Source organism: Nicotiana sylvestris, chromosome 6 (genome assembly GCF_000393655.2).
Source record: "Nicotiana sylvestris chromosome 6, ASM39365v2, whole genome shotgun sequence".
Classification (NCBI taxonomy): Eukaryota; Viridiplantae; Streptophyta; class Magnoliopsida; order Solanales; family Solanaceae; genus Nicotiana; species Nicotiana sylvestris.
In genome coordinates, this window is record NC_091062.1 from 161,821,572 (window position 1) to 161,839,435 (window position 17,864).

At 41.1% G+C, this 17,864-nt stretch overlaps 1 protein-coding gene across 1 annotated transcript; it reads left to right on the top strand.

Moving 5' to 3' along the window:
- Positions 1-16,249: 16,249 nt before the first annotated feature.
- Positions 16,250-16,687, top strand: LOC138871583 (uncharacterized). The gene has a single exon (XM_070149468.1). The coding sequence runs from the start codon at positions 16,250-16,252 to the stop codon at positions 16,685-16,687; it is 438 nt and encodes a 145-aa protein (XP_070005569.1).
- The last annotated feature ends 1,177 nt before the right edge of the window (positions 16,688-17,864 follow it).

Here is a 17,864-nt window from a genome sequence, read left to right on the forward strand (position 1 = left end):
TCATTTGTTTATCTCTCAACTTACTTTCGCCTTGAGGTACCCGTGAATGTTTTCACCAATAAGACTCTCTCATTTTTATTTCTCTCGGCTCCCGTCGCCTTACGATGCCCGTGAGGATTTTTACCAATAAGACTCTCTCATTTTCAATATTTTCTACTTGGACCAGAGTGTTGCCCTTGATATGAATCACCTCCACCCGCTTGACTTGGCATCTCTCGAAGACTGATCGGAAGGTCTTTCTTTGGACCGTAATGTGGGCTTTTGGATAGGGTTAGAAAGAAAGGATATCAAAGGCTCAAAACAATTCGAATGGGTTCAAAATTACAACTTTCAGAATCAGATTTTTGACAACAACCAAAACTTCTGCCCCAGTTTCTTGTTTGGGGACTTTTGGATTTTTATTTTGATGGGACCGAACCATGAGGTTGCCTACGTATCCTTAAAAGGAATCAGGTCGAACGTAGTTCATGTCATAGAAATTACTTTGTTGTTGTGATTTTCTCTTTTCTCTTTCTTTTGTTTCTCTTTTTTTTCTTTCTCTTTCCATTCTTTTCATTCTTTCTTTCTCTTTTCTTTTTTTTTCTTTCTCTTTTTCTCTTCTTCCTTTACTTATCTTTCACGCTTGTGTTTCTAATATTTGCTATTGATTCCGAAAGAGGGGTATGAAAGAAAATAAATAAGGTTCAAAGGGGGTAACAAAGGATAAAGTGTTTAGATAGCAGAACAAAACGTCTTCGTCATTCCAAATCTTCAAAAATATGCCAAGTACAAACAAATATAAATTAACCGGAGAAAATCATACATAGTATCTCTTGACCACATTGGAATTGATGGTCATTTCTACACACTTGCCTTCTATATCTGTTAAATACAAAGCGCCATTTGACAACACTCTAGTTACAATGAATGGCCCCTGCCAATTTAGAACGAACTTGCCTTTGGCCTCAGCCTGATGTGGAAGGATACGTCTCAATACTAACTGACCCACTTCAAACTTTCGTGGACGCACCTTCTTATTATATGCTCTGGACATTCTCTGTTGATACAACTAGCCATGACACACTACTGCTAATCTTTTCTCATCAATCAGACTCAATTGTTCTAAGCGGGGTTTGACCCACTCATCATCATCAATCTCAGCCTCCACGACAATTCGAAGGGATGGAATTTCTACTTCTGCGGGTATCACTGCTTCGGTACCATACACCAACAAATAAGGAATCGTCCCTACTGAAGTACGGATAGTAGTGCGATAACCCAGCAATGCAAACAACAGCTTTTCATGCCATTGCCTAGAACCCTCCACCATTTTTCGAAGTATCTTCTTTATATTCTTGTTGGCCGCCTTAACGACCCTGTTTGCCTTAGGGTGGTATGGGGTAGAATTGCGATGTGTAATCTTGAACTGCTGACATACCTCTTTCATTAGATGACTATTGAGATTAGCCCCATTGTCTGTAATGATCACCTTTGGTATCCCAAACCGGCAAATGATATTTGAGTGCAAAAAATCAACCACCGCCTTCTTGGTTACAGACTTGAATGTTTTAGCCTCTACCCACTTGGTGAAGTAGTCTATGGCCACCAGAATGAACCTGTGCCCATTTGATGGTGATGGCTCAATTGGCCCAATGACATCCATGCCCCATGCAACAAAAGGCCACGGTGCATACAGTGTGTGCAATTTAGATGGTGGAGAATGAATCAAATCTCCATGCACTTGGCACTGATGACATTTACGCACGAAACTGATACAATATCACTCCATAGTGAGCCAATAATAACCTGCTCGGAGAATCTTCTTTGCCAACACGTACCCACTCATGTGCGGTCCACAGACTCCAGAATGTACTTCAATCATAATAGTTGTAGCCTGCCTAGCATCTATGTATCTCAGTAGCCTAAGGTCTGGAGTCTTTTTGTACAGAACCCCTCCGCTGAAGAAAAACCTGCTTGCCAACCGCCTAATTGTTCTCTTTTGATCACCTGTGGTTGTACTGGATACACCCCCATCCTGATGTATTCCTTGATATCGTGAAACCAAGGCTCCCCATCGAGCTCTTCTTCCACCACATTACAATAAGCATGCTGGTCGTGGACCTAAATATGCAAAGGGTCCACATAAGCCTTATCTGGATGATGTAACATTGACGCCAGAGTAGCTAAAGCATTAGCGACCTCATTGTGAATCCTCGGAATATGCCTGAACTCTATTGATTGAAACCGCTGACAAAGATCATGTAAACATTGTCGATACGGTATAAGTTTTAGATCCCTAGTTTCCCATTCTCCTTGAATCTGGTGCACCAGAAGGTCCGAGTCACCCAAGACTTCCTGGACACCCATATCCACAGCCATCCTCAAACCCAAAATGCATGCCTCGTACTCGGCCATGTTGTTAGTACAGTAGAACCGAAGCTGAGCCATAACAGGGTAGTGATGTCCTGTTTCAGAAACAAGTACCGCTCCTATCCTAACGCCTTTCATGTTAGCAGCCACATCAAAGAAAAGTTTCCATCCTGGCTTTGCAATCTATTCCAATTCATCAATGTGCATTACCTCTTCATCAGGGAAATAGGTCTTCAAAGGTTTGTATTCTTCATCCACAGGATTCTCAGCCAAATGGTTGGCCAATGCTTGTGCTTTCATCGCAGCCCGGGTCACGTAGACAATATCAAATTCTGTGAGCAAAATCTGCCACTTTGCGAGCCTCCCTGTAGGCATAGGCTTCTGAAAGATATACTTTAACGGATCCAAACGAGAGATGAAGTAAGTAGTGTATGATGACAAATAGTGCTTCAACTTCTGTGCCACCCAAGTGAGGGCGCAACACGTCCTCTTAAGATGAGTGTACTTAACCTCGTAAGATGTGAACTTCTTGCTGAGATAATAGATGGCTTGCTCCTTCCTGCCGGTAATGTCATGCTGACCCAACATACAACCAAATGAATTGTCCAAGACTGTCAAATACAGAATCAAAGGTCTCCCTGGTTCTGGCGGGACCAACACAGGTGGGTTTGACAAGTACCCATTTATCTTATCAAATGCTTCCTGACATTCATCTGTCCACTTGCCGCAGCATCTTTCTTTAACAATTTGAAGATAGGCTCACAAGTTGTCGTGAGCTGAGCAATAAACCTGCTGATGTAATTCAATCTCCCCAACAGACTCATCACCTCAGTCTTGTTCTTTGGGGGTGGCAATTCCTGGATAGCTTTGATCTTTGATGGGTCTAATTCAATACCTCGATGACTGACTGTGAATCCCAAAAACTTTCCAGACAGAACATCGAACACGCATTTTGCAGGATTGAGCTTGAGATTGTACCTGCGAAGCCTTTGGAAGAACTTTCTCAGATCTCTGACATGGTCAGACTGCTTTCTAGACTTTACAATCACATCATCCACATAAACCTCGATCTCCCTGTGTATCATGTCGTGGAATATGGTCGTCATTGTCCTCACGTAGGTTGGCCCAGCATTTTTCAAACCAAATGGCATGACCTGATAGCAGTACGTTCCCCATGGCGTGATGAATGCCGTTTTCTCTACGTCCTCCTCATCCATTAAGATTTGGTGGTAGCCCGCATAACAATCCACAAAAGAACCAATCTCATGTTTGACACATATATCGATCAATATATGGATGTTCAGCAATAGGAAGTTATCCTTGGGACTCGCCTTGTTGAGATCTCGATAATCAACACACACTCTGGTCTTGCCATCCTTCTTCGGCACAGGCACAATATTGGCTAACCAGGTGGGATACCGGGTGACCCGAATGACCTTGGCCTCAAACTGTTTGGTGACCTCTTCCTTAATCTTCACACTCATATCAGTTTTAAATTTCCTTAGCTTCTACTTGACAGGGGGGAATGTCGGGTCAGTGGGCAATTTGTGAACTACCAAGTCAGTGCTTAGACCCGGCATGTCGTCATAGGACCATGCAAAAACATCTTTATACTCGAACAATGCTTTAATTATCTCTTCTCCGAGTTGTGGTTCAAGATGGACACTTATTTTAGTTTCCCGGACATTATCTTGGTCCCCTAAATTGATTGCTTCTGTATCACTCCGGTTAGGCTTGGGTTTTTCTTCAAAATGGCTTAATTCTTTACTAATCTCTTCAAAGGCTTCATCCTCATCATATTCCGATTCACCATCACACTCTATTTCTTGAATTACTATTTCAGAATTAGATTGGCTTTTAAGACTGGGCCGGAGATTCCTCATGCATGTCATATCATTGAAGCCAACATAAAAAGAAGTGTACTAGGAAGAAAAGAAAATCAAAAATAAAACTATCAGGAAGGAAGAAAAAGGGAATTGCATTTCATTAAAGATAACAAGGTTGATACATCCAAACAGACGGAACATAGAATCTGAATTACAACCTTGGAGTAATCGAGATAAACTGAAAGAAAATCAAAGCAAACTACCAAAACTCCTTCCTGGTGGGGAGAGGAGGAGCTTCCCAATTGTTAATCTTTGCACTGGGCCTAACAAATTGCACATCCGCCTTACTCGAACCCTCTCCAGCCTCTAACACGTTCACATAGATGAATAACCTCTCGAACTTTTCAATCAAATCTCCATCCATATCAACCACCAAACTGGGAACCATCGTTACTAGGCGTTTTCTGGTACCAGGCCTGACAAATGATCTGGAAAGACGCGGGACCGGCTTTGGAAGGGCTCATGCCTTCTGTTTCATTTTTTTGGCTCTTCTTACGTCTGCGACTGTGGGCTTGAATCCCAGACCAAATGTATCCAAGTTTTTAGGAAGAGAAACTGGTTGTACGATACCTTGTAGAAATGCACCCAAACCCTTGCCTGGTACAAAACCATTTTTCAATATTTCAACGGCTACCATGACTGATGCAGCAACTACCCTTGGAGTTGGCACGTACTTTCCTTTTGGAATTTTCTCTACCGATACCGTGTCAAAAACCTAATAAACCCATGGCCCCTTGTCACCTTCAAACTCTATGAGCGGAACAATGGCATCATCGGGAACACACAAATTATCTTTGTCGTGCACAACAATTTCCTGTCTATCCCATTCAAACTTGACCATTTGATGTAGAGTAGACGGGACCGCTTTAGCAACATGAATCCAGGGTCGACCTAACAACAGATTGTAAGAAACAGCCATATCGAGCACCTGGAATTCCATAGTAAATTCAACTGGCCCTATTGTAAGCTCAAGCACTATGTCCCCAACTGAATCTTTCCCTCCACCATCGAATCCCCGAATACAGATACTATTCTTGTGAATTCTTTCATCCTCCACCTTCAACTTGTTCAGAGTTGGGAGAGGGCAAATGTTCACACTGGAACCATTGTCAATCAGTACCCGAGTAACCACGGAATCTTCGTATTTCACCGTCAGGTTGAGGGCTCTATTGTGCTCAGTACCCTCCACGGGCAACTCATCATCAGAAAAAGTGACTCTGTTTACCTCAAATATTTTGTTAGCTATCTTTTCCAAGTGGTTTACTGAGATTTTGTCAGGAACGTGGGACTCATTCAAGATCTTCATCAAAGCCCGGCGGTGCTCGTCTGAATGGATCAATAATGACAATAATGAAATCTGAGCCAGTGTTTTCCTCAACTGCTCTACAATGGAATAGTCCTGCACTTTCATCTTTCTCAAGAACTCCTCTGCTTCTTCCTCGGTCACAGCTTTCTTCGCCAATACTGGGTTATCTTTGGAGATCTTAGCTTTTCTGAACTCTTCGGGGGCAAAGCATCTCCCCAATCGAGTCAACCCATGGGTCTCACAAACTTCTTATTTAACCTCTTTCCCCCTGTAAGTCACTGTCACTCGTTCATAATTCCACGGGACCGTCTTGCTGTGGACTATTGGTAATTGAGTTACCGGCTTGATAATGACAGGATCTGTGTGGGCGCCTTCCACAATTACCACAGGCTTGTTCGCCACTCCTGGTACAACCACTTTCACTCTTTCAAGTTTCCCTGCAATGTCGCTTGAGGACCATTTCTTGACCACCATGGATGGTTCACTATTTGTCCCGTTCGACTCGATCACAGACTTCTCACTTGTTAACTTTTCAAACGGCCTAGCTTCACTGGACCGAATCATCATGACAGTTTGTGAAGACTTCTTAGGCTCCCCTCCCTTATGCACTATCTCAATCATATTTGTCTCATGATGGGCTGGCAATGGGTTCTGGTTGACATTAGGTGCCTCCGGAGCCTGGACCTCAATCCGATTAGTGTCAATAAGCTCTTGAATAGCTGTTTTCAATTGCCAGCACTTCTCTGTGTCATGCCCCGGGGCACCAGAACGACTTTCGCAACTCACGGAGTGATCAAGATTCCTCAGGGGAGGATTTGGGAGTTTTGGCTCGATCGGACTCATCATACCCAATTGCCTTAACCTGTGGAACAAATTGGTATAGGATTCTCCCAATGGAGTGAAAGTCTTCTTCTTCTGTAACCTCTCATTCTTGGTGCCCTGATTGGCCCTAAAACCTGTTCTAGGGGGATTTCGGTAGGCTCTCGGTGGTGGATAAGTATTTTGTGGGGATGGGTAGGGATTATGTGGAGTTGGCGCACACCATTGCGCGTGGGTAGGAGGTTAAGGGTATATTTGTGCATGATGGACGGAAAAATGGGGATCTGGTGGTGGGTAATAGTGTTGTAGTGGGCTATATGGAGTGTGGGGGTAAGTTTGGTGATAGGGTCAAGGCTGGTTGTAGTAACGTGAAGGGCCCCTAGGTCCGACCCAAGCTCCTGACTCAACTGTCGCAACATCCTCTTTCTTCTTTCTCCCAAGTACACCTCCAATACCATTTTGAATGGCCTGGGTGGTCGCTTTGATTGTTGAATAAATCATGACCTTGTTGGACTTGCATCCCTCCTCAACCATGTCTCCCATTTTTACAACCTCGTTAAAGGACTTGTCCACTGCTGACACCAAATGACCAAACTAAGTGGGCTCCAAGGCCTGCAAGAAATAATCAACCATCTCGCTTTCTTTCATTGGAGGGTCAACCCTCGCGGCTTGCTCCCTCCAATGAAATCCATATTCCCGGAAACACTCACCAAACTTTTTCTCAATCTCCATCCATTACAGAAGGTTTGGGATAATTTCAAGATTGTACTGAAAATGGCAGGCAAAGGCTTGGGCCAAATCGTCCCATGTGTACCACCTATTTTGATCTTGTCTAGTATACCATTCTAATGCCAATCCGCTCAGACTTTGGCTGAAATATGCCATCAATAATTCATCTCTTCCGCCTGCCCCTCTCATCTTGCTACAAAATCCTCTTAAGTGTGCTACTGGGTCACCATGCCCGTCGTACAGATCAAACTTAGGCATCTTGAACCCTGCTGGTAACTGAACATCTGGGAACAGACATAAATCCTTATAGGCCACAGTTACTTGACCTCTCAACCCCCTCATATCTCTAAACGATTGTTCCAAAATTTTGACCTTTCTGATCATCTATTTATGTTCGGGATTTTTGGGTGGTTTCTCGGTCTCTACCAGGAGATCAAGATGAGAGATGTAATAATATGGTTCCAGAACTTTGAAGGTGGATTTAGGGGGATAATACTGGTTGTCGTGAGTCTGGAACAGAGGTTCACTGGATGATCGGTGTAATGCAGCAGATGGAGGTGCCACAAAAACGGGAGTGACTGGTGGAGGAGGGTATGGGACTTGTTTGGGTGGTGGAGCTTGAGAAGTATGGGAAGTGGTGCCATAGCATTGTTGGTAGAGGGGAAAGGCTGGAGATGGGTTCACAGTGGGAGGCTCCTGAGGTTGGGCCAATGGTGGGATATAACCAAGGTTGGCGGGATGAACCGGTGGTGGATGACCCTTTGCCCAGGCCTAGTACATTTCGGCCATTTGCTGCTTTAATTTATACATCTCTTCCTTCATCGTATTAACATTCAATTCTTCCACCTCTTTTAACGGATCAACAATACTTGTCTTCGGTTATTGGTTGGCTATGTTCAGCTTGTCTTTCAATCGGGTGTTGTAGGAGTGAGTTTCCAGAATACCAATCAACTAACCACCTTCCTGAACTCAGTATATCAACAATAATCTTGTTAGTGATTAGGGCTTTAACAAATTGGTAACCGCACATTTTGGGTAATGAATGTACCTAAGCAGTTAACTATTTCTATTATGCATTTAATCGGTTGCTTGCGTCATCCCGGCTTTTCCTTATTTCCAATTGCAATTTCTCTTTTCCCCCTTTTCTCTCTTTTCATTCTGGCCTTTGCTTTTTCTTTGTTTTTATCCTCTCATTTCCCTCTTGTTTTGCCATTGTTTCTTTCTCTTGGTTTTCTTATTTTTCTCTCTTTTCTTTTATTTTTCTCTCTTGTTTTTCCTCTCTCTTTTTCTTTTCTTCTCTCTTTTTCCTTTTGGTTATGGTCGAATCCTATAGAGATTGCCTACGTATCATGACCCCGCATGAGTCAGACCGAGCGTAGTTCTGGGAGATAAGTGTGAAAGTAAATAATAAAACATTTTGGGATTTTCAATTTTCATAAAAAGCAAATGCTCTAATTACAAAGACTCAAAACCAACAGACTCCAAAAGAAACTAATAGACTCTGATGCAAAGACGAAATACAGACTCCGAATACAAACTATCATACTCCGACAAAAGAAAATACAAACTCAAAAACAACTAACAGACTCCAGCAGAAAGAAAATACAAACTCAAAATAACTGACAGACTTTAACGGAAAAGGAAATACAGACTCAAATGAAAAATCATGAATACATTAATGCTCCTGGTGCCCGCGGGACATCATTCGGTCTCGCCGCAGGCCTATATGCAAGATCCCTTTGAAGTCGATCCAAGTCACTCATTATCTGTTTAACAAATGTCATCACTGCCACGAAGAAGGTGGTGCAAGTCATATCCTCACAGGCTTGGCACTTCACAACAATGTAATCGGCGATGTTTCTAATTCTCTCTCTTATGACACCTTTTTCTTGTAACAAATGCCCGATCTGCTGGGCCCTAGCTTCCAAAGTTTGCTCGACCAATTGATTATGCTCCTGAAGTTGTTGCAAATCTAATTCTAATTGTGCCAAGGCTGTATAACAATGTTCTCTTTCAACCTTGAAGTCTTTCACCTGTTTAATCATTTTGTTTTCCGTGGCGATGACCCTTTTCTTTAATCACGCGACCTCATTGTCGTAATTTTCTTTCAACTGCTTAACCAGGCGTGCTCGTTCATCTATGTTTTTAGCCAATTGCTTTTGAGCCCTGGCTAGTTCACTTTCTGCTTTTTTCAAATCAAAACTATAGTTACTCCCTTTCTACCTCAGGTTATCTATGAGTTTTTCATCTTTAGCACTTCGGGCGGGGTTTTCTGCCGCTATTTTCATTTTTTGAATTTGGGCTCGAAGGGCCTCATTTTCTTTGGCTAGCTTTTTCTTTTCTCCTTCGTCCGTCGCGGCTAGCAAACTATTCTCGAACTGAAGTTTTCTGACTTGTTTTTCCAATTTGCTTATGGTAACCCTATACTCGTTTTCTTTGGTCAACCAGTCCCATTGCACTTGTGCTCCATCGGTGAACTGTTGAACATGGGGTCTCTTTGCGGGCCTTTCGGGCTCATGATGAGCTCGGGATCTTTTACCATACCAAGCAGTGTAACTAGGCTCCACCTCGCCTCTGGGTAGATCTCGTACTTGAGTATTAGGCCCTAAGAATCTGCACTGATGCCAAATCTGACGCACTTTTTCTTCTAGGAAGACAGCTTTTGGTTCTAACTCAATGACCTGCCGACTCAAATCTTCATCATGTGGGATGGTATGGTATTGGCCTAATTGACATAGGACTCTGTGCTGACCATAAGGCTGGATACTCCGAAGACCCATCAATAGCAAAAAACACACCTCAGCCAACATATAGATTACTTCACTGACCGAGAGCCACCCGATCGTCCATTCGATCTTGTTTGCAGTCAAAGATCTCAAATGAGTATGCCATGCTTCCCTACCATCTGGGAACTCATAACCCTCTACCCGCTTTTCATGTTTTTCAATGCATTCAAGGCCAGTCATACCACAATTCAAGTATCCGGGACGGTGGCAAAGGTGTTCCTCCATCCATAGTTGTAACAGCATATTGCACCCTTCAAAGAACTTCCCTCCTCAACAAAGGGTCAGAGCTTGGTAAATTTCCGCCAAGATCAGCGGCACCATAGTCCCATTTGCCTTTTTCATCATAAAGTCAGCTATCCCTACAAGCCCCAACTCTATGTTCCTGTCTCTTCTGGGGCAAACCAAAGTACCGAGGAATGCCACAATGAAAGCTAATCCTCTCCGAGCTTTCCACTTGTCTTGGTTTCCCGCGTGAGTAAGACCGGTATCTGGCGTTTCGAAGCCACGGGGATTCCCGTAACGTCGATACAAAAAGTAGAAAGTACATAATCCTTTGGCCAAATTTTCGTCTCAGATGTCCCGACTAATGCTTAACAATTCCAAAAATTTGTGAGGGGTTACTGTTCTCGGTACTACCGGATATTGACTTCTAAGATTCCCCTCGAAACCGGCATAGCCTGCTATCTCTTCTAGTGTAGGAGTTAACTCGAAATCAGCAAAGTGGAATACATTATGTGCTGGCTCCCAAAAGGTATCAAGGCCTCAATCACGTCTTTTCTTGGCTTAACCTTCAAGAGCCCGATAAGACCGCCCAACGCTTTTGTCACAACTTTCCTGCTGTCGTCCCCTAAATCATGCCACCACATATGTAACTCCAAAGGGATCTCTTCACTAACTGAGAAAGGTTCATTTTGAATTGTGCTCATCCTGCACATTTATTAAGGTGGTTTTAATTAAAAGAAAACTATGACTCATTTTGACTCAAGAAAAATGACCATTTTCAAAATCTTCACAAAAATATACGGTCTTGCCAATACGGCCTTTCAGCACTCCAAAAATGAAGATTTTAAGGCTGTGTTCGTTAACCGCCAAAACCTTGAAAAACAACCAAAGGTGGCTATTCTCGCAAAACAGCCTTCTGGTGCCCTTTTGGGGACATTCGGCTATTTTAGACAAGAATGGCATCACCTTACTTATTTGTAATAAAATTAAAATTTTTGTTCTTTTTGGGCTATTTTTGCAAAAAGAAAATTGGACCCGATGGGGGTTGCCTACGTTTCTCACACCCTATGAGAATCAAACTGGCGTAGTTCGGGCAAATAAAATAAACTATTTTTGAAAACAAAACTCTTTTTTTCTCCTTTTTCATTTTTTCCTCAAAAATTCGGCAGAGTTTAGCACTATTTGGACATTGGTTTTTCTCAAAACAGGTGATTAACTCTCTTAATCCTCTACACTGCTATTTCACTTTTCTCGACTTTTTCCAATATTCATAAGCTGGTCAGCATGCAAATCTGAAGCAAATAAATGCACAAGTAGCAAGTAAGATGTATCAGGATGGTCTTTTTCATTTTTGGTATACCTGTCCTAGATAGACCCAACCCCTGTGTTGAGTCTCCAAAGTTAAATGCACATAATGCAAGCAAACGTTCCTACTAGGGATCCGGCATGAGGTCTTGTTGTACTAGGTTCAAAACCTGAGTTTATTGTTCTAGACTTGGCTTACCCGAGCGGACAGCTCGAGCCGAGGGGCAGCGTACCGGGAATACAGAAGCTTCACCGGCTTAGAGAAGAGGGATTTCGCAACAGTTTATATACAGTTCACGGAATATTAAAGCGATAAAAGCAATCAATTAACACATTAGGCCCAAATCATGTAACAAAATCAGATAATGGATAAAGCCAGCTATAATAATTATTTTAAGCTCGAATTCTTAAACCCTGAACCAGAGATTCTAGGTTCGGTCCCCAGCAGAGTCGCCAGAGCTGTCACACCTCCTTTTTCCTACACCCCAAAAGGGGCATATAGGGAGTTTTTCCAATTTAAGTGACAATCGAAATGGGATTATTTATTAAAAGATTCAGAGTCGCCACTTGGGAGATTTATGGTGTCCCAAGTCACCGGTTCCAATCCCGAATCGAGGAAAAGGTTGACTCTGTTTAACAGTCCGCGAACACAGAAATCCGGGTAAGGAATTCTGTTAACTCGGGAGAAGGTGTTAGGCATTCCCGAGTTCCGTGGTTCTAGCACGGTCGTTCAACTATTATATTCAGCTTAATTATCTGATTTTAAACAATTATGAACCTATGTGCAAATTTTAACTTTTAACCGCTTTTATTCAATTTTTTAAAGAAGATTGAACGTCGTTTAAAACATGCCTTTGGATCGCGCCACATGAAATGCACCCGCAATCCTAAATATATTTTATTCAACATTTTAAGATTTGATTTGGGTCACATGAAATGTACACCCGGGTTTAGGAAGGTAATATTATTAAAACAACGCGCCTAAAGCAACTACGCGTTTGCAACTTTGCGAGGGTCATGGAAATTCAACTAAATGGCACGCCTTGACTTTTAAGGATTCACATGTTAATTAAATGAGGGTCATAAATTATATGTCGCTTAATGTAGCACACCCCAACTAATCAATGGGCCGAGTTAATTTATTAGAGACTAAAGGAAATTTCTAATTCATTTTTAGGCTAATGGTTGAACTAAAATTAACGAACGGTCAGATAGGCAATGAATGAAACCAAAATTTGGTTGTTGAAGGGGCCCAAGCCAACGATGGGCCCTAATTTCCAGTCGCTACTTCCCTTGGCAAGCACAGCAATACAATTGGGCTTAATACAAAGCCCAGATCAAGCAAGACAGTTGCTGATGAGGAAATTTATCACATTTGGGCCAACACTGGCAGCCCAGTTTAGTGTTTCAGCACCAACATTTGGAAGAACATTACAGTTTCCATGTAAATCTTTGAATTTGAACAAAATACGGATAACCTTAATCACATGTGAAACAACTTTGAACACCAACATACATTCTATACTAAAATTACAATTCCTAATGTGACAACAGCTCATACAAAGATGGTTTCATCATTTAACATCATGAATTCAAATTTTTCATTAAAGGCTAAATAACTTCAGAACAGTTTCAATTGTTAATGTAAACTTAAAGTTGTCCAATTCCAATCCTTGAGAAGGAAAACGGATATTTATTGATTTCATCAACAACAAAATAAGAGATGTTTCGAATAAACTAGCTCTTCATTACGACACAATACATTTCATGCTCAAGAACACACAACCTTTTTTTGCGTTTTTGAAAATCAGAATTACTGCATAATCTTCATGGATATTAACTCATTCAGTGAGTTCGCTTTAAAACCTTATAGTTATTCGAACCAAACATCAAAATTGCAACACTATATACTGAATATGTTTAGATGTCCCTACCAAAATCTAAAATGAGATGAAAACCATAGATCAATTAGTTGTAGTCTGATACAAAGAGCTTTTCATCTCCCCTAGAACTATCTTATGACATTCTACTCCAAACACATGACAACAAATAATTAAACCAAATGAAATTAATGGATAGAATCTAAGATCTAAAGACAAACTCAATACACATTTAGACATTCATGGTGTAACTGAATACAGGGAAGGACACAATGAAACATAAACTAATGCATATGTATTCAACCAAATTAAAAGCTACATTTTCCACAAAAGCTTTAAATTCAGACTTCACATACTGACAAAAGGTCCAAATGTGTACCTAATTACAGCAAGTAGAACAAGTAAAATGAGCTTGAATATCAAGAGGAAAAACAGCAGCAGTAGTAACTCAACAGAGATGAAGCAACAACCGCATCATCTCAAAAATCAGCAATGGAACAGTAATCAGACAGCCCTTTTAACCATCTTTGAATCCCAGAATAAGCTAGGAATCCTTTGAAGGTTTCAGAATTGAAAGACTAATTGCAAAATTAGACCAATTTCTACCAAAAATGTAGGAGTTTTTCAAGTTCTTTTTTTTAGCTCAGCCGTTTGCAACTTTCTGAATTTCTAGTCCCTAAGTCCTGCCTTAAGAATGAAGCAATTAGTAATTTATAGGGAGCCATTTAGAGCAGCAGAAAAATGTCCAGTTATTGCCCTTTCCCCTTTTGGAATTTTTTCTTTTTGCTCTTTGATCCTTAGCTTAAAAATCAGTTTTTCAATTTAGTCCCAATCCCACCTTCCTAGAAGTTTCCCTATTCAGTTACATAAGATTCTCCTGCTTAAATTTTCTAATTTAACCATTGAACCCCTGCTTTTTTACTTTAGGAAACCAAACGGATTAAACTAACCCAAGGCAAACCAGATATGGGCCTTCGAAAACCCGGGTTAGTCCCTTTCTTTTGGGCCCAGGTCCAAGTCAGAAATTCAGAAGAAACGAGAAGGCAGAAAAATGAAAGGCAATTAGGATTTCAATAGCCTTCGAACCAAATGCTCTCAATTGGCCCAAGACTAAAGGGAACAATCAAATGAACTAACCTAACGAATTCAAACAAAGCTGAAGAAGCTAATAACTAACCATTAATCCTAACTTAAAAAAAAACATATGCAGTGATGATTTTGAGAACACAGAAGAAAAAAAAGAAAAATAGAAGAAGATCAGAAAAATGGAATAGAGAAAATACTAGAAATACCTGTCAAGCCAGGAGAACACAAGTCTTGAACTAATCTTCAAAGAAACCTTGATTTTTGGCCGAGATAGACCTTAATCGTGTGTTCTCTCCTGAAAACACACGACTAAAGTCGATCTCAACCTCAAATCTTTAATAACCTTGCCAATCAGCTCTTTTCGGGATTTAAGGTTAAACTTCGATCTGAAATTCGAGAGACTCCAGGATGATTCGAAGGCAAGTGGTTAGGGATTTGGAATGAGGGGTACTTGGTGGTCATGGGGTGTAATTTTGGTGGTGAACGGAGGTGGCGCCGCCGGGGATGGCCTAGGAATTTCAGGGCGGCGGGCTCTCTAAGGTTTGAGTTGAAGAAAGACGAGGGGTGGATGGACTGGGAGGGTACCGTTCGGACATATATATATTAACAGGAACCTAGTTCCCATCCCTTGGATTAGGAACGATCAACGGCTCAGATCAAAGCTTAACGAAACGACGTCGTTTGATTAAAAGGGGAGCCTGGACCGGGTCTAAGTGGTTTTGGGCCGGGTAAGGGGCAATTTGGACGGGTTTCAGGGGTGCAGGGGTTTGGGCTTGGAGATAATTCAATTAATTTTGGCCCAAATTCCTTTTCTTCATTTCAATTTTTTTCAATTTTTCTAATTTCTTCTAAATTAAAATTAAAATAAAACCTAAATTAATTCCTAATCAAATTATCCTATCACATTAAATTAACTAACTCTAAATAATAATTACCACAACTAATTAAATACCAAATTAAAGAAAAACTACCAAAATTTGAAACTAAAAATTTAAAATGCAAAAATAAGTTATTTTTGTGATTTTTTCTACTTTTATAAAACACTAAATTACTAATTAATTCAAGAATTCAAAATTAGATCCTAAATGCAAATGCAGTGTATTTTTTGTATTTTCATGAATTAAATAAAATAAACATGCACAAACAATAACAAAAAATGCTACGAAAATCTATGAAATTGCAAATAATGGAAAAATTTATTTTTCTTGAATCTATGGGAATAATTCATATAGGGCAAAAATCACGTGCTCATATTATACTTGGAAAGCCGCTAATACTATATATTTCGGCACAAGAAAGGTCTATTGGAGCGTTGTTGGCCCAAAAAAATAGTAAGGGAAAAGAAAACTCTCTTTACTACTTGAGCAGGATGATGACACCAAACGAGCTGAATTATTTGCCAATTGAAATGTTGTGTTTGGTGCTAGTCTTCTCAATTCAAAAGTTGAAGCACTACTCTCAAGCTCATGTTGTTCGTCTTGTTTCTAGAGAAAATTCCGTCAAGTTCGTGATGTCAAAACCTGTCCTTAGTGATCGACTAGCAAGGTGGTACCTCCAGTTTCAACAATTTGAAATCGTATACATCCCTCAAAAGTCAATAAAAGGACAAGCGTTAGCGGACTTTTTGTCATATCACCCTATACCTGATGATTGGGAGCTAACTGGCGAACTACCTGATGAGGACGTAATGGTCATAGAAGTTCAGCCTCCATGGAAGATGTACTGTGATGGTATTGCACATCGCGGAGAGCTGGTGCTGGTGTAGTATTTGTCACTTCTCAAGGTGAAGTTCTGCCCTACTCTTTTACGTTGACACAACTCTGATCTAATAATGTTTCTGAGTATAAGCACTAATACTTGGGCTTGAAATGGTTGTCAAAAATGAAGCGGTTGCAACTACAAGTCTTTGGTGACTCTCAGTTAGTGGTCAATCAGCTTCTAGGCAGTTATGAGGTCAAGAAGCCTGAACTACGCCCATATCATGATTACGCTAAAAAATTAATGGGGTGGCTCGATGATGTGACTATTCAGCATGTGCCAAGGAAAGAAAATAAGAAGGCTGATGCTTTAGCTGCCCTGGCTTTATCGTTAACCCTATCGGATCAAGCGCAAGTTACTGTCTGCCAAAAATGGGTAGTACCACTGCCAAATGAGGCTGAAGGTGAAGAAAATGAACTCAAGCATCTTGTCGCTATTTCTGAAGTTGAGAAAGAAGAATGGCGACAACCCATTATGGACTACTTATGCTATGGGATACTTCCAAAAAATTCGAGGAGAAGAACTGAAATTCGTCGTCTTGCACCTCGCTTCCTTTACTAAAAAGATACTCTATACAGAAGGTCATTCAAGGGAGTACTCTTGCGCTACTTAGGGGAAGAAGTAGCACTCCAAGCTTTGCAAGAGGCACATTCTAGGGTATGTGGGTCACACAAGTCTGTACCAAAGATCCACTTCCATATAAAAAGGATGGGATATTATTGGCCAATAATGGTAAAAGATTACTTGAACTACGCTCGAAGATTCAAGTCTTGTCAATTCCATGTGAATTTTATTCATCAACCTCCTGAAGTGTTACACCTGACTGTTGCATCCTGGCCATTTGACGCTTGGGGATTTGATGTTGTTGAACTACTGCCAAAGTCCTTTGGTGGACACCTATACATCTTTGCAACTGACTACTTCTTAAAATAGGCTGAAGTTGTTGCTCTTAAGGAGGTAAAGAAGGAAAATGTTACAAATTGCATCTGAGTAAGCATAATCTATTTCTTTGGCATTCCTCATTACATAATAATGGATAATGGAAAGCCATTTGATATTAGGTTGATGAACAATATTTGTGATCTTTTTGGCTTCAAGCAACGTAACTCTTCGATGTACAATGCTGCTGCCAATGGTCTAGCTGAGGCATTCAACAAAACTCTATGCAACTTGTTAAAAAAGGTCATCCCCAAATTCAAACGAGATTGGAATGACTGCATGAAAGAAGATCTATGGGCATATAGGACAACTCACCGCACGCCAACACAAGCGACTCCTTATTCACTCATTTATAGAGTCGAAGCCGTCTTGCCACTCAAGCATCAAATACCTTCATTACGACTGGCTATTCAAGAAGGGATCACTGATGAACAAAATGATCGACTTCGAATAGCAGAGTTGGAGGCTCTTGATGAGAAGAGGTTGGAAGGTCAGTAAAGTCTTGAATGTTATCAAGATCGATTGTCTCGCGCCTTCAATAAAAGAGTTCGCCCGAGATCTTTTCAAGTAGGAGATCAAGCCCTTGCCATACGAAGACCCATAATTACTTCCCATAAATATGTAGGGAAGTTCACTTCAAAATGGGATGGGCCATATGTCGTACAAGAAGCTTACTCAAGTGGGGCTTATAAGCTGGTTGATGCAGATGGCATGAAAATCGGCCCTATCAATGGCAAGTTTTTGAAGAAGTATTATCCTTGAAGTTGCAACGCTCCTTGATGCACGAGCCTAAACTGCA